The sequence below is a fragment of the Harpia harpyja genome, chromosome 6 (genome assembly GCF_026419915.1).
Source record: "Harpia harpyja isolate bHarHar1 chromosome 6, bHarHar1 primary haplotype, whole genome shotgun sequence".
In the NCBI taxonomy this organism is placed as follows: Eukaryota; Metazoa; Chordata; class Aves; order Accipitriformes; family Accipitridae; genus Harpia; species Harpia harpyja.
In genome coordinates, this window is record NC_068945.1 from 7,315,921 (window position 1) to 7,339,172 (window position 23,252).

The 23,252-nt window shown below is 48.7% G+C and overlaps 1 protein-coding gene across 1 annotated transcript in view; it reads left to right on the forward strand.

Annotated features, from left to right (window-relative positions):
- The first annotated feature begins 1,848 nt into the window (after positions 1-1,848).
- The window catches only part of CCND2 (cyclin D2), a 38,519-nt gene continuing 17,115 nt past the window's right edge, over positions 1,849-23,252 (forward strand). Inside the window, exons 1-4 of the mRNA XM_052790421.1 lie at positions 1,849-2,099; positions 3,724-3,939; positions 6,508-6,667; positions 17,478-17,608. Of these exons, the coding sequence (XP_052646381.1) occupies positions 1,905-2,099; positions 3,724-3,939; positions 6,508-6,667; positions 17,478-17,608 (702 nt within the window). The 5' untranslated portion in view covers positions 1,849-1,904. The remainder of the gene's footprint in view (positions 2,100-3,723; positions 3,940-6,507; positions 6,668-17,477; positions 17,609-23,252) is intronic.

Consider the following 23,252-nt stretch of genomic DNA (forward strand, 5'->3'; position numbering starts at 1 on the left):
TCGGGGTTGGGGGGGGGGGGGGCGAGGGGCCACACACGGTGCCCGGCAGCCCCCGGACGGCGGCCCCGCCGGGAGCTGCTCGCTTCGGGGATGGGATGGGACGGGGGACACGGAACCGATTTTGCGGAGAAATGCTGCTAGCATCGCATGGAAAGCTCGGCTGGTCCGGCCCGGCGTTACCGGGGCGGGGGGGGGGGGGGGGGGTGATACTGCTGGCTTTTTGGTGGCCAAGTAGCCATTTGCTCCGGCGGGCCGGGTGAGGTGCGGGGCCGTCCCAGCCGGTTTTTGCAAGGGAACCTTTGCCGCCGGACTCGGAAGAGATGCAACCCACGGCCAAGCCGTTCCCATCCCTCCCATCCGTTTTGATGCCGAAGGGGCGAGGGCTGGCGTGGGACGGGGGCGCGTTTGCCCACTCGCGGGCGATGACGGCCGGTCGCCCGCCTTTCCCGATACCGGCAGGAGCCCTGCGGCTCCCGGGACCGGCAGTACGGTCAGGTGAGGGGGCTTCACCTCGGCCCCTTCCCTCCCGAGCTGCTTTCGATGCCGGGCAGCATGCGTCCTTAAAATATAATCTGCCCGGTAACAATCAGCGCGCAGCGGCGAGAGCCCCAGAGCTATTGGCTATGCAAATAGAGGGAGGGGAAGCGGCTCCCCAAACTCCCCACTCACACTTTTAAGGCGGTATTTCTCCCCCCCCCCCCCCCCCCCAAGCCAAGCCCACCTCGCCGGCTCCCGACCGGGGGGGGGGGGGGGGCGCTCCGGGGAGCGTGTTCCTGGCATAGCCCGGCGGGGCCACCGCCGTTCCGTGCCCGCCCCGGGGGTAGCTCATCCCCCGGGGGCAGCTCCTTTCCCCCTCGGGAGCTTCTGCTCTACCTAATAGCAGGCAGCGGCAGAGAACTCGCAAAGTTGACACATATTGCAGGCGGGGAGCGAGTGCGACGCTGGCGAAGTGCGAGGAGGGTGGAAGTCACCCGGTGCGGGACATAACTCCTCTCCTCTCCTTTCCCCCCCCCCAAAAAAAAACCCTCCCTCCCTCCCTCCCCCGCTGCGTTTCCTAGAAAGTTGTATCAGTGTGGCCATGCAGCGCTAAAACGGTTCGCTTGCTAGAAACGCGTGTGTGTGCCGGAGGAAGTAGCGTGGTGATTATTGTTCGATTTCACCCCGCAAACGCCCGGGAAGCCCCAGCCCTAAAAGGAGTTTTGGGGTCTTTTTCGGGTTTGCTGTTAGGCTGCAGGGAGCTCTGTCCCCCTCTGTCTGCAGACTAAAGGGGTGCCGGAGGGGGGGAGTGGGTCAAGGGCTTGACTGGGGGGGGGGGGGGGCACATGATGATGGGACGTGGATCTGGCACCCCGCAAAGCCAGGACGTTTCATCTTTTGCCCCCATCGTCTCGGTGGGTACCGAGAGGGAGCCCTTAGTTTCTTGCAATAAGAAAAGGGGGGGGAATAGATTCAGACGGGCTCCCGCAGAAGGAAAGTGTGGAACGGATTTCATTTGGTCGCTGGAAGGAAGAAAAAGAGAAGCTGTCATTTGTGTGTGTCCCTATACGAGGGCCTCCTGGTTCCTTGTTAGCTTATAGAGAGGAGAAAAAAAAAAAAAAAGAAACCGCGTTTGATGTTACGTCTGACCAGCTGCTGTTCTCCATAATAACAAGAGAGAGAGAACTGCCTGCCCTGGCGAGTTGCGTCACTTTGCTTCAACTTTAGGCTAGAAATCAAGAGAGAAGGAGAGACGAGTTTCAAGGGAGGCAGGAGCGAGCTGGAAAGCCCTGCCGTCTTCCTCCCACCCACCTACCCCTCCTCCTTTACCCCTCTCCTTTCCCCACCCCTTTCCCCCCCCCCTCCAAAAAAAAAACCAAAAAAAAAAAACTTTTCCATCAGAGAAAGAGGGAGATCTCTTTGGAAACATGGAGCTGCTGTGCTGCGAGGTGGATCCCATGAGGAGAGCTCTGCCTGACCCAAACTTGCTCTACGATGACCGCGTTTTGCACAACTTACTAACCATAGAGGAGAGGTATCTGCCCCAATGCTCCTACTTCAAATGCGTCCAGAAGGACATCCAGCCCTTCATGAGGAGGATGGTGGCCACTTGGATGCTGGAGGTTTGTATCCCGGTGCCTTCCCCCGGCCCCCTCAGAGCGGTACCGGCCCGGGGCGGGGGGGACAAGGCAGGGCGGCCGGCTACGGGCTCCCCGCCGCGGGCAGCACCTCCGCTTCGCTTCGTACCGTGTCCCCCCCCCCTCCTCCTCCTTTGCAGCCTCTCGCCCCTCCGGTCGCGGTGGGGGTTTCTTCTTGTTGTATATGTGTATTCCCCCCCCCCCCCCGTCTCCTTCTCCTCCCCCCCCAGAGCTCACCCGGTGCGGTGGGGGAAGGGGTGCGGGGAGCATCGGCAGCCCCCCCCCCGCTGGAAATGGCCCCTTCCGGGGGGCTGCTGCAAAGCGGGGTGCGGGGGGGGGGGGTGTGTGTAAGAGTGAGTTGGAAAAGTCATTTGCAATTAAAAAGCAAAAGAAAAGCCGCCTCCGGCTGCGGGCGGCTGGGAGCGCTTGAGATTGAGGCTTTTCTGGGAAAAGGGAGCTGCGCCCGGGGCAGGGCGAGGAACGGGGGGGGTGCCCGCTGCCCCCCGCGTTTTGCCCAGCGAGGATTTCATGCCCACGTATGCAGTGGTGAGAACGTGCCTTTTTTTTTTTTTTCGCCATGTTGCGTTGCATTGCAACTCTGCTGAGAGGCGCCGAGCCCGTCTTCTCTCCCCCCCCCCCCCCGTTTTCCAAGAAGGGGCTCGGAAATGCACCCCGCCACTGCGTCCCGCTCCCCCCCCGGCCTGGCGGGGGGCTCTCGGGAAGCCCGAGTGGGTGGCGACCCCCCCCCCCTTTCACCCCGATACTTTGGGCGGCAGCGGGCCCAGATCCCCGCAGAGTCGCTTGCTTTACCCTGGCCCCACCACCCATCGTTTACCCCTTCGGATCTCATTTGGGGGGGACTTTTCCCGGAGCAAACCCCCTGAGTTGGAAAGATCAGACTCTCCGCTTGGTTTTCATGTGCGATTTGTGCTTTTTCTCCCCGGCTCCGATTTTTAGTAAATTTTTGAAAGAATTTTTTTCGCTCGTTCCTGCTAAAAGGATTCAGGCTGCTCGGGCTCTCCCCACCCCACCTCGCCCTCGCTGTGTCTCCCGTCCTCCCCCCCCCCCCCCCCCGTGCCGGATCGGGGGCGCAGGGCTGGGGGACACCCCCCGGGGGAATTTTTGCAATTGTCGGAAACGATAGGGGATCGTCCCGGGATGCCACCGGCACCAAAACCGGGAGCCCCGGGGAAGTTTTAATATTTTTATCGATTTTTTGAAAATATGACGAAATCAAAAAAAAAAAAAAGAAAAAATTGGGTCGCAAAAAAAAAAAAAAAAGTCGGAGGCTGCTCGCTTGCTGCTGGATGGGGCTTTTCGGCTCTCCCACACAGTGTCTTGAATTCATTTCTTACTGAATGAACTAAAGGAATGTGAAAGCCGATTGACAGCCTTCCCAGCCTCTCCAGAGATCTCCCCCTCCCCCAAAATTTAGCTCCCCGGGAAACAAAAATAGCAGGACCCGTAGCAGGGAGGCAGCGGTCTGTTTCGTGGGATCACTCATTTATTTGTTTTTTCCTTCTTGTCTCTTTCTCTCTCTCTCCCCCCCCCCCCCCGGCCCCAAATCGTCCCCATCCTCCCCTCCCCACCCCACCCTCCTCACTCGCAGGTCTGTGAAGAGCAGAAGTGCGAAGAAGAAGTTTTCCCTCTGGCCATGAATTACTTGGACAGATTCTTAGCTGTGGTGCCCACTCGAAAGTGCCATCTGCAACTGCTGGGAGCAGTGTGCATGTTCCTGGCCTCCAAGCTCAAAGAGACAATCCCCCTCACAGCCGAGAAGCTGTGCATATATACGGACAATTCCATCAAACCCCAAGAGCTGCTGGTAAGCAGCCCCCCCTCCCCACCCCCCCAGCCTTCCACCTTTTCTCTGGCAGCTCTTGCGCTGGCCGCCTTCTCCTTCCCCTCTCCCTTTCTTTGCACGGCAAGCCGTCGCTTTTGCCACCCCGGCCTTTTTAAAAAAAAAAAAAAAAAAATCACCCTTTTAATTTTTTTTTTTTTTATGCATTCAGTGAATTGTCAAAAAAAAAAAGGGGCTAAAACTCAGGAGAGGGGTCGACCTGAAGACGGCAGGCGCAGGGTGCCGGGGTGGGTGAGGGGGGACACCCACCCACAGACGGGACCTCCTCCGAAGCCGCCCCCGCGTGTCGTGTGTCCGTGTCCCTGTGTGTCCCCCCCCCCCCCCCCCCCCCGGCCCCGCGCCGTGGGTGCGGGTGTCCCCGCGAGGGACCTCGCCGGGCGCACGTGCGCGGGGCGGGCGGCGCGGCGCGGCGGCGCCACCTGGCGGCAGACACGCGTCACCGGGCGTGACTTCACCCCTTGAAGGGCTGCCAGGCGGGAGGCGGGAATAGCCCCCCCTCAGGGCCAGGGGCGGCCGCCCCGCCGGCCGAGCTGCCGCCCGTGGGTGCCTCTCCTCGCTGGAGCCCCCCGGGGACGGTCGCCGTCGGGTGGTGCCTCAGGTGCCGGCCGGGTTTAAGAAGTTGGGCGGCTGCTGCGGGGCCTCGTTGCCGCGGTTCGCCGTAGGTTATCGCCGAGGCGGGGGGGGAGGGGGGGTGAGGTGAAAATTCGGCTGGGTTGCGCGAGGCCCTGTCCTGGGAGAGTTCGAGCTCGAGTCAGGCGTAAGGGAAAGCAGAAGCAAAAAGAATCACAGGTTGTTTCGGGGAAGAACCAATATTTGCAAAGCGCTTCGTGGTACAGAGCGCTAGGCAAGTATTTCAGCCTCGCAGCGAGGCGTTCCTTCCGTCAGGTAGCTCTGTTCTCCCAGGTCCCGGTGAATGCGCCTAGCCAGCCGAATCCAGGGAGAATTTCTCCTGCGAATGGCGGGGGGAAGGCGCTGGGAATTTCCCCTGGGAAGAGGTCGGGAGCTCACGCTTTCACAGAGAGCTTTGCGCTGCAAACCCCTGCCGTGGCCGTCCCAGACGTGAGGTGTCCCACTGGCGGTACGGGCCATTAGGGGAAGTGCCACGGCCCCCGGGCGAGAAGACGTGGAACGACGCGCCTACCTTTTGGTGCCACGTGGATTTAAGCACGTGTTTTAAGTGCCTCCCTGTGTTCAGTCCTCTGGATGAAGCGCTCTTCTGTATCAAAATCTGTGGTGTTAGTAACGTGGGGAAGGTCAGGCCTTAGTTAACGTAATTGCCAGTACGTTCAAACATTTTACAGGTTTTCTTGAGAAAGAAGAAACACCCCCCGCTGGTTTCTGGGGCCTTTTACATACGTGCATGTGAGATTTTTCAAGCTATGGAGGGCTCTGTCATAATCCAGTAGGAATGTCTGTAGGAAAGTAACGTGCTGTTAAAGCGGGCATCTATTCAGAGAAACGACTGCAGAAATGGCATTGTGGGGTCCATGTTTATGGTTTCTCAGCAACGCTGGTTGACGTCTCCTCGGCTGCAAAATTAAAGGACTTTTTTTCGACTTGCCAGCTCTACAAGCTTAGCTGGGGCTCCCCGCCACGCTGGGCTCCATCAGGCTCACGCATCATCAGGACTCAAGAATCAGTGCATGGAATTTAGTTAATAGCTAATAGTTGATGTATGAGACAGAAACGAGTCCAAGGCCTGAGCTTTGCTCACTCTGCGGGGCACTGTAAGGTATTCAAGACTTATGTTAAATGTTGAAGCATGCAGGTCTAGCCCTGCTTGAACCCCGTGGCTGGTTCTGTTGATGAGGTACCATTTCTACATGTAATCACGTTGCAGGGAATGGCAAGTAGTTACATACGCGCCGGAGCTTTCCTTTGATTTCACTGGGAGTTTTGGGCGTGCAAAGAATGTGGGAATGGATCCTACGTGATTTATTGGCCGATAATTTGCACAGACTAATTCTTGGCTGTGTTACGTGCATTTCCTTTCTGCAAAGCCTGTCTTGGAGTAGTTTAAGCACCATCAAATCTATCTGCAGGAACTTTTGAATACAGTTTTGGGAGGGAATGCCATCAAGCTAACTTCCCCTCTTGTGAAAAAAAGAATGTATATCTAGGTTATTTTTGTGCATGGTTATCCCTAGGGCTTTAAATGGCTATAAAGTAAGGACTATAGCCATTTAAAAGAAGTTACTAGGAAAGGACCACAGTGACCTTGGCAATATCTAATTGCAGGCTAAACTTTCTGGGTGGGCATTCAGCACTGGATACAAAAAAAGTAAAATCTTGGCAGGAGCTGCCAGGTCTCATTATTTTCAGTAGAGCTTGACATTTCCAGTGTTTAAAAAGAAAAAAGAATAAAAAGAATAAAGTCAACAACTTCAAAGCAGTAGGGGCATACGGAAAAAAATGTTTGAGCAAAACCAATTTAGCAGTGATATAATTACAATCAGAGAAATGAGTGAAGTGGGTTTTTTTCAGGCTTGCTTACGCCTTTTCCTTTCTTCCCTCCCTGTCCCCCCCCTGCAGGAATGGGAGCTGGTGGTGCTGGGGAAGTTGAAGTGGAACCTCGCAGCCGTCACCCCACACGATTTCATTGAACACATCCTAAGGAAGTTGCCTCTACCTAAAGACAAACTGCTTTTGATCCGGAAGCATGCACAAACGTTCATTGCCCTTTGTGCCACAGGTAGGCCAAGGTGCTCTGGGTGCTCCTGCTGCTTGCCGTGTGGTTGAAAGGGCAGATTAGTCACTGGTGGTACAAAGGCTTTTCACCCCCTGCATCCTTACGTGATGAAGGAAGAGTGGCTCAAGAGCAGCTCAAGCGGGTGGGACTCTTTGCAAAAGGCATCATGAATCAGGCCCCGAAACTGCGTATAAACGGAATTCTGGCAGTCGGGAGCTGTAGTGCAGTTGCAGTCCTGCTCTTCCTAATGCGTGCAGTGCTTTTGCAGTGAAGTCAGTAAGATGGGATTAGACCATACGATTTTCTACTTTGCCCGTTCACAAATTTTTTTAAAGGGCCGCAGATAGTTTGTAAGGACAGATGTGGGACAGCCAAAATACTAGAAGCTGCTACGGCACATTAGCCCAAAATGCATTGGGCTAACGCATTAGATTAATGTGTTTGTAAATTTTTCATTAACTGGACGCTGTCCAGATAAAAGGTAAAAATTGTATTTTAGCATGTACGTGATATTACCACATCACTGAAGCATAGGGAATGACAGTTTAAGAAGTAATGACTTCTTTTTTAAACATTTGGGTTCTTTCCCTAACTTCACTCCAAGAAAGCAGTGAAACTAGTCTGTTTCATAGGGAAACGTTACACTCCCCTTTTGTCATATGTTTGGCTGAATACAGTTTCTGAAGATTTAGATGAGAATAATTGCTTCTGTGGAAGAGAGGCTTTTAATTTATACCTGTCTGCAAAACACCGTTTGGTTTTTTTTGTTGGTTTTTTTTTTCCCCAGTGACTTTTAGAAAATAAGCATACTCTGATTTTCATCCCAAGGATTAATAGTTAGACCACTTCTTAGAAGCTAGACTTGGAACAGATAAACAGCATGCAGTGTTTTCCAGGGTTATTATCAAGTAGTATATGGCTCAATGTTTGAATTCACTCCAGTTGGACATACCTGGTCCTTTGTGATAGGAACTGTTCTGCCTGCATGTTTGCAGAGGGGGAAGGAAGATGGGGTGCAGCTTTTGGGTATGAATGTCTGCTGCTGTGCCTGCTTCTCTGTATTTGAGATGTAGTGACTGCTTTTACAATGTAGGCCAGTTTTTGCTACCTCAGTCGATCTGTTTTAGAGAATCTTATATGGGCTGGGTTAGGGTAAGTGGCTTTTTGGTTACCAAGATGCTTTCCCTTCTTTTCCCACTGCTGCGTGATCCTTTTCAGGCAAAAGACCACAGGACTCAATAGAAATATTGCTCAAAGTCTGCAGGATCGCTCTTGGTAATTAATCAGACGGTTCTGGACCAATTAGCTTTTTACTTTAGGGTTAATCTGTTACATCAGCTTTGCCTGCTTTCTTTGTCTTCACCCCTTACCCAGGATTCATTCACGCTGCCCTTTTTCTTCTGAAAAAGATGGTCTTTCCCATGGACATTTCTCTGGAACCTAACACCACCATCAGCCATCAACCTCCAGCATACCTGGATGTTGTCTTCCAAACCAGATCAATCTTCTCTCTCTTTGCTTTCACGTCCTACAATAGTGTTTTGGTTGGTTTTGTTTTATCCAAGAGGACATTTTCTTGAGTGACATAGATTTCTTTATGATTTAACTTTTCGAATTCTGGTTTGTAATCCTTTGCCCGTAGAAGTTTTCTGTATAACCAAACCATTGCAGGCTTGTGGACCATGAAGGAGTTTCCAAAGTCCACGGCTTCTTTCCACTCTTTCTCCATGAATTCTTCGATGGTTAGCTCCATGCTTTACTAGTCCATTTACTGAGATCCAAACCAGCATCCCCTTTCCCACCCTTAGCCCAGTCATGCACTTCTCTCATGTGCTTCCCCGTGTGGTCCGCTTCTCGTGTTGTATGTCTCCAATGGGTGAACCGAAGTCCTTCACGTAGTGTTTAAAGAGGCAACAAGTCAGTTTCTTTTCTTGCAAGTGAAAGACATAATTGACTGCGTACGGAGCTTCCCAAAAGACAGGGCACCATGGTGCTGGCTGTAGATTTTCTTTTCTTCTCATCCCATTTTCCACAAACCACTGTGTTGGCATTTAGTTTTGAGAAGGACCCACAACCCCTTGCAGTTTCAAAAGCAAAGATCTTACCCAAGCGCTCATTCCCAGTTTTCTACCTCATTCCCAGTTTACTAGCAAGCTACTACCCCCATTTGCATTACAGAAATGTTGTTGTTGCTGCTGTATTTCCCTTTCACTGCCACTCCTCTCAAAGTCATTCTTACCCTGCTCGGTGAAGAAAAGCCCCTTCTCATCAGACTTCCTTCCAGATCCAGTTGTCATTTCCTTTTCTTGTCCTATTTGTTGCAAAGCTCTCATCGGCCGCCGTGTTTCTTCTTTCCCTTTCTCCCTCAAAGCTTCTGCTCTCTGCCAGCTGGGGTTAAGCCTGGTGTTTCAATTCCCCATTTGCCTTCTTTCAGCAATATGACCTCCTTTGACATGTGGCTGCCTCTTCCCTTGCTCCCTCCATGCATGTTTTTAGCCCAGTTTTGACTCTTCACTGTCACTAGACCTGACCTCGCTGGCTGGCTAATGGCTCTGGTCTGGAGCACAGCAATGAATCTCTTTTTATTTCCACATTCATCTCAGTGCAGCTTTCTCTGCTCTCAAGTACTTTTTCTTCTTCTTTAGTGTATCATGCAAAATCTGGTGTATTTTGAACTTTTTTCCTCTAGCCTGAGTTCTTCACCAGCTGCTCCGTTTTAATTTCCCAGCAAAAGCGTTATACCAGAAATTCCCAAGTCTTCTCTGCCTTTACAAAGCCGGCTGTGATCTCGGTCCTGCAATACTTTGTGTCAGCAAACCAAGAAGGAAGCAACCATTAACAGTTCTGGATGTTGTGTTGGATGTGTAGTATCACTTTGATATTCATCTCTAGTCTCCTTTCCATTTGAACATTACTCAATGTTATCATTTTGGCACTCACTCTGTTTCTCTGCCATTATTTTGAGCCCAGTTTCTGAAACAAGCTGCGTGGATATATATCCGTGGCCTCTCCCCAGTCCTTGCGGTGATTAATGATTCACATGAGCATGACTGAAACTGGAACGTATCCCTCTTTGCCCTTGGTCCCATCTGAACATACGGCTGCTGAACAAGACAGAAGCTTACTCCCTGAATAAAAAGTTTTCTCTTTCCCCTGCCCTGCACTCGCAACGCTTTCAGGAGCCTCCTTCTCCACTGGAAGGGGCCAAAAGCAACGTCCACCCACAGCCCGTCCCTGGTTGTGCTGCCAGCGCCATGGCCACGCAAACAGGGTACTGTCATTAAGCGAGAGCTCGGGCTCTTGGGTGGGAATTGCCCATGCATAGACCAGCTTTCTTCAAGCTGCCTCGCTCTCTGCGCAGTAAGCGCATATAGATTGACACGCACTGGCATAGCCTAGCCTGTCATGATGTCATTTGTTTTCTCATCCCGCTGGTGGCTCCCTGTGCAAGCTAAAATCTCCTTTAGGAGTCTTCTGAATTTTAAAGGCACTAAGAGGCTGCATGTGGAGCCCTTGTCCTTACAATATAGCTTGGCAAAATTGATCCTTACTGCTTTTTCAGCATGGGAGGATCCTCTTAATCTGTGAGCCCAATGAAGATCGTCCTTCTTTTGCTCTCTGGGATCGCGTCACTCTGCCGCTCTGACCCCACCTCCATCTGTTCGTTGCTTTGCACCCTTCGTTCCTCCTCTGTCTCTTCTCACAGCGCTCCACAGTTTGGAAATGTTTTCTCAGGGATTGGTGCAGGATACCCCTTTTTATCTCGGTGCCTATAAGGGAATGGGTTTTGGGAGAGGACAGGCTGTGCAAGTCAGGCTTTCAGAAAGAGGAGCTGTGCATCTCTGAACACAGGCTATAATGGAGAGACTAATCTCAGTGAGGAGGTTTTCAGTGTTTTATTTAAAAGTGGCATGCAAAACTTGGAAGCAAAAGCTTTGCAGACTTGCAGAGACAGAAGGCAACTTGTGTAGATCCCTAGACTCGGCCCTTTGCATGGTCTCTTCTGTGCTTCAGCCGAGTCCTATGGCAGGTGAGATGTTCCCGTGATGGATACAATGCAGCATCTCATAGACTGGTGGCTTTCAAAGCCTGTGTCTGCAAAGAGGCTAAGAAAGAGGAGGAAAATTTCAGCTTTAAGTCAGTTTTGTACAGTGTGCCAAACCTCTGCCCACTGTTTCTGGGACATTAATCATCTACATTTGAAAGCTGAGAAGGCTTTTTTTTAAACTTCTGGGCCAAATCCTGGGTCCTTACTCAGACAGAAGTTCTGTGGAAGTCAATGGGAGTGTTGTCTGAGCAAAGACTGCGAGATGAGACCCACAACCCTAGTAGTGATTTGGAGGGTAACCACACAGAATGCTTTGTAGCACCAAGAGGTGTGTTTGGTCCTCAGGACTCCTGCTGGACAAGTCGACTATGCAGCCTTCCCCTCTCAGCCAATGTAAGAGTTACTGGGCTCTGTCCTTGCAGAGGATAAAAGTGTGATACGAGTTTTATTCGGGACCTGTTCTTTGCAGAGGGAAAGAAGGAAGTCCACAGAGGCTTCGGTGTGTGGATTAATCTCTTCTTAGAAATAAAATCCATGCTGCAAAGTGGCAGTGGTTGCATGAATACTTCTTGCATGACAGAAAAAAGAATAATCCACACAAATTTATGGCCATACAAAAGACAGCTCTTGCTTGTTCCTGGGAGAGGCAGCTCATATCAGTATATTGAGCTTTCCAGCAAAATGAAGCCACAAGAACCATGGAAGCTCCATCAACACGTGAGCAGGGCCTGGGGAATATTTCATACGAGCAGAGTCACTCCTTAAGTTGTAGGACCCATCAAATCTGGGAAGATGAGGTGGCAGGAAATGGAGGAAGAGAGCCTTTGCTGATACAAACTGGCGTAATTCTAGTGCTGCCAGATAAATTGCCCTCCTTCCTACCAGGTGCACATCTGACCTTTTGGTGGTTCAAGCGCTAACATAATCCTGATCCTTGGTTAGGCTTCCTTAGTGAAGGTGTGGAACAAGTGAAAATGATAAGTGCAAACAGTTGTTCAGAAATAGTGTTTATGATCAGCTAATAAGCATATTATAGTGCATGCTCATATACTTTTACATAGACTGTTCAATGTGTTTCACTGTCTCTACCTCACTTGGATGGTTGTGATGAAGCATTAGCAATTAGTAGACCCATTTGTATAAAGGCCAAATACTTTTGCCTTACCATAGCCCAGGAACAGAATTAGGTGTCTGCCCTCCTGCCTACTCAAAGAGTAGAAGCAGGTCTGCATCCTATCTTACTTGACAGTTTTTTGTTTGGTCGTACTTGGCACTGCCATGCCCTTTTTTGAAGGTTCTGCCTTTAAAAGCAGAAATAATTAACATGGGGAAAAATTGCAGTGTCTTGTAGAAATAGGAGAGCAAGAGAAAAAAATGGCCAATGCAGTTAAAACCAACTGTGTTTGAAAAAAGGTAGCACACTGACGCTGGAATTGCATTTGGATCAAAACAGGCAAGAATTAAATTCACTACTTGCATTGTTTCCCTTAGACCTTTATTTTAAACTTAGCTGGTTAAATATAGATCCATGCTTGTCTTCATAGTACAATCATTGGCTGGGTGAAGTTTGAGTCTGGGTGAAATTTGACCATTATCTATATTGTTTTATAAACTGGTATTGATGACTGTCATGATTCTGTTCTCCTGATGGAGGTAACAGTCCTTTTTTTTTTCCTTCCTGTGAGAAGCATTACCTTCCTCAAGACAGCAGTTTCCAATTCTGCATTTGCAGCTCTGAAAATAAACCTCTATCAAATTATAGAGATGAAAACTGGCTGTTAAAAAAAACCAGCCAGCAGCCAGAGCAGAAACAGGGGTCATTGTAAGAAGGTAGAGTTCCCACCTGGCTTTGGCACACCGAGCACGTTCAGCCTGGATATTTGTCAGTGCTCTTTTCCTTCCGGCAGTTTTCATTTATTGGCTGCGAGTTAGGGCTTCCCCTTGCAGGACCTCTCTTGGTTCCTGCCTCCAGTTCCCTCCTGCTTTAGACTGACTGTCAACCTTGCATTTCCCTGGCTCGGAGGTAGTGAAGTCCACTGGATCAGGAGAGAGCCCAGCAAAACAGCTCGGCTGCGGTGCGCAGGGTCCTAGAACCTGACCACTCATGACGTGTGCCGCACCGGCAGAAAAACGTCCTCGGCACATGCATGCCGAGGTTCATGCCCTGGCTGTATGAGCTCCAGTCTGCAAGCAGGGTGCAGATTCAGGGTACCCTGAACTTGTTTGATGACCCCAGCTGGCTCGTCCAGAGGTGGCTGTGTTTCAAAGGGCACTGTTTCTTGTGTCGGCTTTGTTTGTTCCCAACACTGAAGTCAGTGGGGTTGTGCACGGTTGGTCCCTCGTTTTTAACATCCTGTAGGAAAAAGGTGATACTGAAATGGGGATGGCATGGTTTCCAGCGTCTGTTGCCTGGGAATAGAAGGTAAAACAGGTCTTGCTTTCTAACAGCCCAGTATCTTCCCTTGAAATGTTCGTGTGCTCAGATTCTTGTAGACTACACGTTATTGCACTACTCCTCTGACTTTTAACAAGACTCTCTTATACTTTCCCGTGGAATTGCATAAATCACAACAAAGTTAGTCAGAGCCATGCCTTCGGTGCAGGCTCTGGGTGCCCATTAACCAAGGTTGCACATAGGTCTGAAAGAAGGATTTAGCCCATAGCCTTGCTTCAGGTGTCCAGTAGGAAGGGCTTTTTAGAAGATTCCCTCCGTAATTCAAGGTTCATCATCTCCAACAAGAATTTAAAGTAAAAGCGTATGTTTCAGCTTCACATGTTTAGGTTCTCTTGCTCCCCCTTTTATTTTGATTTTGTTTTAAATCTCAGGGCAAGCTTTTGACTTAAGTCTGTAGGTAGTTTTACCTGGGTGAACACTGAGTGAGGATGGCGGGACTTGGCTTGTTGTCACAAGTGAAGCAGGGATAGAGGTTTATATTTGAAAATAACGTGTAAAAAGCTTGTTTTGAATTTCTTGATGGAATGTAAGGGACTCGGAGGGGGGTTCTGCATCCCCTCAGATATGGTACTTAATATTTATGCTTTCATTGCACCTTGACAAACATTTCACGTAGTTATTGCTTTGCTTGAATATGGAAATATGTTAATTACGGCCTTTATTCCACTGCCTGCTCTTTTCCTCAGCCTTTTCTATTCAACCCTCTAGGTGGCCCAGCACAATGTGGCTTCTTTTCTTTCAATGAGCTCTTTCCACACTAATAGGGTCCAGGGTGATGTGGAGAACCATGTGCACAAAATTGGTGCACCACCCCCCATCCCTTTGTGGGCATGTCAGGTTAAATTCATATCAGCAGGAGGGTCACTGCCATGATTTTCAATAGCGCGAGATGAGGTGATGACTTCAGACAATGGTGCCACACTCTCCAGTTGGAGACACTTGCCTCACCAGTTGCAGTAGTTAATTAATATGCTAAAAATAGAAGCCAGTGATACAAATCGCTGCCTGTTGTACAACAAAGACTGGGCATGTGTAGCTTTGATAGCCAAGTTTATGGTGCTTGTTATGGAGGGAAGTTAGTTTAGAGCTAGAGGCAATGTAAGACTTTCTGGATGCTGAGCTTTAGTCACTCTGGGCCTCTGGCCATTCGCTCGCTGTCTCATTTGCATTATGAATGACATTAAGGGAACTAACAAGGTTATTGGGCATAGAAATGTTCTCATGTGACCCCACGTGGAAGCAGACCTACAGCAGTGCTAGTTGGCAGGGGCACTGTGGCTCTTTATTCAGCTTCCTAGGAAGACTGTTTCTGGGAGTAGATATAAAATCAACCACGAGAAAACCGGTGTTCAGATAATGTGAAGGTCCTGATGCAAGCCCCTAGGAAGCAAGGAAGTTCAGGGGGCAGGCTGGAGCTGGGTCCTTCACTCAGCCCGCCGTGCCCGGCCGGAGCTGAGCATGGAGTGCAAGACATGGGAGCTCCCTGTTGCTTGGGTCTCGCCACCAGCCGCTCGGGGCTGGGTGAAGCTGCTCTCGGGGGGCTCAGTGACCATGCGTGAGGGTGTGGGTCCATCCAGGCCTCCGAGTGGGTCCATTTTTCCCTGCTGCTGCCTCAAAAGATGGGTGGGAGGGGGTGGGTTTTTGTTCTCACCCACTGTATCATAGCTTCCATAGGGACTGTCCAAATGCCAGTAGAGTTTGAGAGGTTTCACACCATCTTTTTACTACACCTTCCCCGAAACTTGAGACAAGGAGGGGTAAATTATGGAAAGTCCATTGCCACCCGTAGTTCCCATGCATAACTAGGAGACGGTTTGGTAAGTCCAAAGATTTAAATGCGGGAGTCACATCCCAACTTAGGGCCATGTTGGCCAAGTGCAGCCCAATTCACACCAGTGCAAGCACACGGGATTCACAAACCCAGGCAAATGCAGCGTGTATAAGAGGAGAAACAGACCCGTGGAGATGTAGTCTTTAATTTATCCATTTTCTAAAGAAATTAGTGGGATTGCTGATGAATCGCTCTATGTAGATGACAGCACATTTTGGGAATGCTAGGTCTCTTCCATAAATGTTTGAACATTCTTAAATTTTGTAGACATTTGTTCTTTGCTCTGTGGACCAGGAGGAGACTCTGGACAGCCACGCAAGCACATAAACATTTGCGACCTTTATAAAAAACTCGTGTTACTGGAGTCCTTTAACCATTCCTGCTTTTCATGTTGGACTTTGTAAACTTGTGGCCCAGCAATCACACTTCTTCCACGGAGCCACTAGCTACCAGATCAACCCACAGGAATGAGCTACTGCCGCAGTCACCCGGAGCTGAGTCCTGGGGCCCTGTCAGTAGCAACGAATAAGAAGAGAGGCAAAATGGTGTAAAACGAGGGCCATTTTGAGGGCTTAAAATCCCACTGTATTTATGACCTGCTCTCGAGGTCTGGCCTGATGATAAGTGCAACCACCGGCTGAGGCACTGGGGATAGGGTGGGCTCTGTGGGCAGGGCGTGTGCTGTGTGTAGGTAACTGTATTTATTTTCCCTGCTCATCCATTTACAGGCTGGATGGGGCTAGCCCTTGCATGCGTGTGTTTAAATCCATGTGAGGTAGATGAAAGCGATTTTGATTATGAAGGTGCAATTCTTGTTACCTTGACATGTGTTGAGATCAGCATCCTCAGGGCTGCCCTCATAAGTAGGAGTCGAGGCTCTCCTGTTTGACTCACTCATTAGTGGGGGCAATATAACTTAATTTCCAAGATCATCGGCTTTCCTATGTACGGTGGGTTCTTACTATTATAATAGTGCATAATTATTATTTTTATAGTAATGGCAGTCCATATTCATTGCTTCAGTTAGTGGGAATTTGCTCCTTCGGAAGTAGTTTCTCAGAGTGTGATGTCTGCTGAGCTCCCCTGGTAGGAAGGACAGTGGGCTTCAGCAGCGTGCAATGGTGGGCTTGCAGGTGGTCACCTCCTGGTGGCTTTGTGAGACAGATAAATCCATGACAGGGTTTCAGCTCTTCCTTTTCTCTCCCCACTTCTAACATTCTCCCTCCAGTCCGTCTGGATGAACGTTATGACCTGAGTCCCATTCTTACATGACTGCTTTATTCCTCGTGGGTCCCAGGGACATATTCCAGCCTGAAGAACATGCCGTCTCCACAGCTATTGCAGTATCTGCCAGCTCAGAGTCTGGGAGGCTGAGAACAACTCTCCATGTGTCTAAAACCTGAGCGGTTACGCAGACATCAACAGAGTTACAGAATTTGTGCTAGCTGAACAGGGAGGACTTGGGATCTGCCCTTAACAGAAGGGCAGTTTTCTGTAACAATCTGTTTCTGTAAATAGACTGAATATATTGATTGTGGTTTATTTCATATTAAGTATTACTCGGGTTTCCTCTTCTTCTTCTCTAGTCCTCCCAGCTGAAAACTGGTAGAGAAGGGTTTGTTAATGGGTTATTGTTGAACCAAAGAACTTGCAAACCAAGTTTCATTTTAGGAAGATATCAGTAACCTAGAAGATCTCCTGGAAATGGTATTTAGTAAGACATGCCAATATACCAGTGCCTATGGCAGTGTGATAAACCATAAAATCATCTTATAAAGGTCATAAGAACATTTAGTTTTATTTTCATTTCTCTCCCGATCACTGCAGATGTGTGAGAAGCAGTTTGAAATGTATTTTCAACTTGTTTATTAAGAAATAGTAGTAATGACAAATGTGATCTTTGTTTTTTCTTTGATTACGTAGCTATGGGCTATAAGTGTTCTCACTTCCTAATTGCAAAGGTGGTAAAGATGAACCATTAATTAAAATCTCTTTCCCAGACAGGTCTTTAAGTGCTCGAGTTAATTAGGTCTTTAAAAATTGACATGACTACAAATCTCAGTTTGGTCCTTTGTGATACCTTATTCCAGTTAGTTTTCTGGTTGTACAGAGAGCTCTAATGTGACCGAGACCCAGATTTCTGACATAAACTACAGAAAGCCTCCTTCTTCTCTTTCCTTTTCTTTAAAACTAAGGAAAGACTATTAAAAATTGTCCAGGTTTACTTTATGCCTCAGTGACAATAAAAGACCGAACCACATTTCCATTTTAATTTGCAGATCTGTTATCCCTCCTTTGACTGCTTGTGATGAGCAGTGTGACTAATGAGCTCCGCCAGACCAAAAAGAGTGGCACTTTTCCCTTTCTTCTACTTCCCCATTTTTTATTCTTGGGTGTGGTTTTTTTATGTTGCTTGCCTCTGATGTTTTGCAGCTTTTCTGGTCTGGGCTTGGACTAATTCCCAGATCTGTTCTTGCAGATTTTAACTTTGCCATGTACCCACCGTCAATGATAGCAACTGGAAGTGTGGGAGCAGCCATCTGTGGCCTTCAGCTCGATGATGGGGATAGCCTCACGGACCTCCTGGCCAAGATTACAAACACAGATGTGGTGAGTGTCCTGCATTCCTCTTCTCCTTTCACTTCTGAGGGCGTGGTGGAGAACCGGGCCATCAAACCCGGCCTGATCCTGAAAGCCCAAGCAGAGTGAAGGAGGGGGGTGCTCCCAGAGCGAATGGGTTGCAGGCGTGTGCCCAACACCTTGGTTGCGGTGCTTTGAATGTCCAAAGCTCCTTGGCCTCCTGGGATCAGTTATCATTCGCGCTTTGTTCAGCAGCTTGGTGGGGAGAGCCTGCTCTGCCCACCCTGGCTGATGGTCAGGCGTGCTATAGCGGGGAGCCGCCTTGGGTACCACCCTGGGCGATGGGGCGAGCAGGCAGACAGCATCCCCAGGGGCATAAGGTAAACCACTATGTGCGCCAGTCCTGTGTTCGCAACCTTGAAACTGCTCTTCTGGTTTGAAGGAAGTGAATAATGAGCTAATCCTCCGGTGCTGGCACAGTGTGAGGCAGGTGTAACCCAGGCTGTCTGGGTTTTTGTCTGTAACTTCACTAAGCTTACCCCATGAAGGGCATTTCTTGGCTTGTCAGAAAGCCCTGTCATCAGTAGGAGAGGTGAATCTGATGGCATTTCAGTGGTGCTCAAACTCACTCAAAAGTGAGTTTTCTGGTCTGGGGTCAGCTTCTAGTGGAGACATCAGAAAAACCCAAACCTGACAGCTCTGCGTGGCAGTCTCAGCAGAAAGCTGGGAGGACTGAAAGGAGCACTCGGGGTGCCTTCCCCCGTGGGGTGGTCCCTCTCCCGCTGTGCCCCTGTGTCGGTGGGACACTGCGGGGAGACCTTATGCTCCTGCAAATCCAAACCGCTTTGTCTGTGGATAAACAGGAGTTCCATCTCTTGCGAAGCTGACGTGTTTTGCTGTGATGAAGTTCACTCAAAAGGAAGGAAAATGAGCGAGGCTTTCTGAAATGCAGGCCACTAATCAGAGAATGCTTTTTTTACCATAGAAGTATCAGTTTCCAATGCGTCATCCTTAACATGGGCTAACTGTAAAACTTTTTATTGCTTTTACTTCGCAGAGTAAATACACTGTGCAATTATTAGATCTATGGTAACATTGTCAAGAGAAGGTTTGGTTTTTTCCAGCAAATATTCTGCGTTTTGGTTAAAAAGGAATAGTCCAGTTTAACAAAAAGGGAAGAATGTTGCTATTTCTTTTTTTCTTTCAATCAGATTTATCCTAATTTTCCAGTGCAGTTCTGGGGCTTCCCATTTCTTTTGATTGGAACTGGGTTTTGCACAGAAAAAGGAACATTTCCAGTTTTGAATGCTTATAATGTAAATCAAGTAGCTGCAAAAATTTAACATACATTTGTTTCAGTGGAAATGAAAATTTTATGCAGGTGGTTCCTCTTTTATGTCTGTTTTATAAGTGTGGAGAAACAGAGTGGTGATACATTACAGTAAGCAGCAGGAGCGTGCGAGAAGAAGAATCCGATATAACAATTCGGACTGCATGGCCTGGTCCAAGTATTGCACAAAGCTTATATGTACAGTTGTTAGATTTAGACTGGGTAAATCCATTAAGTTTACTTCATTTATGTGGCTAACAAGAATTATCTGTTATTGGTGCTGATATTGGCAGTTACTGACCGAATGAAATTTTCTCCTTGGATGGTTGTCTGAGTGGATGTAACATGATGAGTTTTGGATGCTGCATCCAGCAAATGTCTGGGAGGACTCTTAAGACAAGTGGGCAGATGTGAGAAGGACATGAGAAACCAGGCGGAGGAAGACGAGGATTTAGAGAGAGACTAACATCTTGTTAGGAAAGGTGCTGTCTTCAGCCAAGGTTGTGAATATCCACAGAATAAAGAAAACGGTGCTAGCCACTAAGAGCTTCTTGTATAACTCCATGTCTTTAACTCCATGGAGTGTCTGAAAGGTTGGTGCCCTACCGCTGTGATTTTCCTTGTGATATGATAGAATCATAGACTGGAATCACGGAATAGTTTGGATTGGAAGGGACCTTAAAAGATCATCTGGTTCCAAGCCCCCTGCCATGGGGAGGGACACCTTCCACTAGACCAGGTTGCTCAAAGCCCCATCCAACCTGGCCTTGAACACTGCCAGGCATGGGGCATCCACAACCTCTCTGTGCAACCTGTTCCAGTAAAGAATTTCTTCCTTACATCTAATCTAATCTACCCTCATTCAGTTTAAAGCCATTACCCCTTGTCCTATCACTACATGGCCTTGAAAAGGTGCCTTTCTGGCTTTCTTGCAAGGCCCCCTTTAGGTACTGGAAGGCTGCTATAAGGTCTCCCTGGAGCCTTCTCTTCTGCAGGCTGAACAACCCCAACTCTCTCAGCCTGTCCTCATAGGGGAGGTGCTCCAGCCCTCTGATCATCTTCGTGGCTCTCGTCTGGACTTGCTCAAGCAGGTCCATGTCCTTCTTACGTTGGGGACCCCACAGCTGAACACAGTACTCCAGGTGGGGTCTCATGAGAGCAGAGCAGAGGGGGAGAATCGCCTCCCTTGACCTGCTGGTCATGCTTCTTTTGATGCAGCCCAGGATATAGTTGGCTTTCTGGGCTGCAAACGCACATTACTGGGTCATGTTAAGCTTCTTGTCAACCAACACCCCCAAGTCCTTCTTCTCAGGGCTGCTCTCCACTCATCACCTAGCCTGTATTTGTGCTTGGGATTGCCCCGACCCATGTGCAGGACCTTGCACTTGGCCTTGTTGCAAACCTTGTGCAGTTCATGGGCCCACCTCTCAAGCCTGTCACGGTCCCTCTGGATGGCATCCCTTCCCTCCAGCACGTTGACTGCACCACACAGCTTGGTGTCATTGGCAAACTTGCTGAGGGTGCACTCGATCCCACTGTCCATGTCGTCAGCAAAGGTGTTAAACAAAGATGTTAAACAGATGATGGTGCCAGATGAAGTTGTTCCTGCTTGGCTGCTGCTTGTTTTCATGCTTGTTTTTGTTCACGTATGCCCACACAACTGTTCATATCCTTGTGTTTCAAACCCATCCTGGAACTGATCCAGCTTAAAGAAGGGGGAAAGGACCACTTGTTGTTTCAGAGTTGAGGGGTCAGGGGAGCTTGCTTGGTTTCAAAGCCGGATCAGTTCACTGATAGATTTCTAAGAACAGCCTCACAAACAGCTGGGAGAGCTGAACACTGTAGCATAGGGCAGGAGATGGGGACGAGAAGAATTTCTGTAACCATCGTTGTCTGTGAGCTTCTTGTACTGCAGCTCTAGAAATTACAGCCTGACGGACCAACTCGGTAGTCAGCAGGACAAGGATAATGATGGGAGCAAGGGAGTGACAGCATGGGGTGAGGAACGGGAATGGAAATAGCCCTTACGGTGCCAGAGGAGGGACAGGGAGGCTTGCGGAGTGCAGTAGAAGAGAATAATTGGAAAGTTTAGGGGGAGCTTTCACAAGATTGGTGCCTGTTTCTGCTGCTATGAAGCACATCACTGCCCACAGAAATCCCTGGGTAGTCATTTGGAAGTCCTTTTTGAGGACAGAAGCAAGTGGTGCTTGGGTACGACCAAAACCCAGACCTAGAACAGTTACCCTCAGCAGAGCTCACTGCTTTGTTCCTGTGCCATCTGATTAACAATGCAGTCTTTCCATCACCAGACCACGTTCCCCATATCAGTAAGCTCCAAGTAACCTTCTGATACTGTTTCCACAGTATTGTAGCACTTTTGAAAAGAGAGATGCCAAGGTAGCTCTTGCTGGTGTATTTGTATTTGAGGTGTTTGGTGGGTTTTGATCAACCATTGAGTAGCTGGGTTCTGTCTTTCTGGAGATAGCAGGGCGTTGTCCTCTAAGAGCTTCCCTGTGCAGTCACAAGAATCTTTTCCCTTCTTGCTCTTTTTCAGCCTGCACAGGAGGTTTGGGTAGCAGTGACAGCATGGTGCTGACTATACTCGGCTCTTAGGTGGGGGCAAGCAAGCTCAACACATGGGCCACAAGGGCTACATCCTCGGGACCTTCCAAGATACTTAGCTGTGCCTCGATTCCCTGGTCACAGGGAAGAGCATTTCCCTCCCTCACCCGTCATTTTTGCCAGCAAGGAGATTTTGAGCATCCCTTTCTGATGCAGCCCTTGCTGCAGTAATCTGTTCCTTAGTCACCTTTCAGTTGGGTTATTGCAGTTCGTGCTGCATGGGGTCATGTTCAGAAGGTCCTGCAAGGCTCGATGCAGCTTCTCGCTTGCACAGCTGCTCCTCATGGTAGGGATTACACCCATGAATTTTCCTACTGCTCTTCTCTGTGTGTTTTTTTTCGGTTGCTGGCTGGTGCCTTGCTGCTTCACCTGTGAAGCCCTGCTTGAATCGGGATCCCAGCTGACTCTTCCCATGCTCAGTCTGCGTACTGGGGATGTTTGTGAAGGCTTGTAGGGACAGAAGAAAAGTCACAGTAGGGTGTCTTTCTTGTGGAATTTTCTTTCTCCTTGGTACAGTAGAGCCCATGTTAATTGACTTTCCAAGCATGTTGCGAGCATGTGATACGTGATACACAATGACATTTGAGGAGGAAATGGCTTTTTTTGCTGTCTTGGGAGTTTTTCTGGATTCTCTTAATTTGATATTTATTGATATACACTTAGAGCTCATCTTCTTTATTATAGGAGGTATTGAAGGTTTCTCAGGCATCCCAATGCTTCTTAATGTAAGGCCCTTTTGCAGTGTCTTGCAGATTGGACAAACCTTATCTCTCATGCTGAATTTTTCTATCCTGATTGTTTCAGTCTGAAAGAAAATACCTGCCAAAACAGCTTAGTAGCTCTTAAGTGGTTAGAAGAAAAAAAGATGTTGTTTTTTGCATTGAAAATTTCTTCGCTCCTTTTCTTTGAAATTCAGCAGATGGCTTTTTTGTCAGAAATGTGCTTTTTGCCATCCTGGTGAAAATATTCCAAGATCCAGCTGAGCTTATATGCCTTTGGAAAAAAAAAAATTAAAAAAAATGACTCTTCCCAAATAACAAAGAACTCTTAACATTTTACTGGTCACATCTCCTCTCCAAGAGTCTGTCGGCACTGGGTAGAGACAAGCTTTCTTCCTTTGCTCCTGGTCTCAGCCCACAGCAGCACAGACTGCAGAGGAGAGTCTACTCAGTCCCCAAGTCAGAGCACGCTTGGGACAAAAGGAGCTTCTGGATAATTTAATCACTAAAAAATTTAAGTCTTTGCAGAAGTTAGAGGTGCTGTCATTTTTTCAAGATGTTTCCATTGTTGTGGCAGAGGTAGCCTTAACTCAGAGTCTGTCTCCTGCAAGCTTTGAAGTCTTGGCCCAACCAAAGGTGGCCAGAATTTTTAAGTTGGGCAAAATAGTGTATTTGTCATTAGCCAGCTATTTGGAAATGGGAGAAATATTTTGGTAGAAACTTTCTCTGTGACTTTTGCATTGGAAAAATGCAAAAGGGCCCAGGACTGGAAACTTGCATCCCACATCTTAAACCTTGAGAGGGAGATAAGTAACTCAAAACGGAATCTGGGAGAAGTACGGGGCAGGCTTAGCAATAGGTAGTAATATCAGCCTCATCTGTAAAGTGTATTGTTGGAAAAAATGTACTGGCTAGACTGTGTAAGAGTTAGCCCAAGGCTGTATTAATGAAGAGTAAAGACTATTGTAATATTTTACTCTGGGACTTAATTAAAGTTGAATGA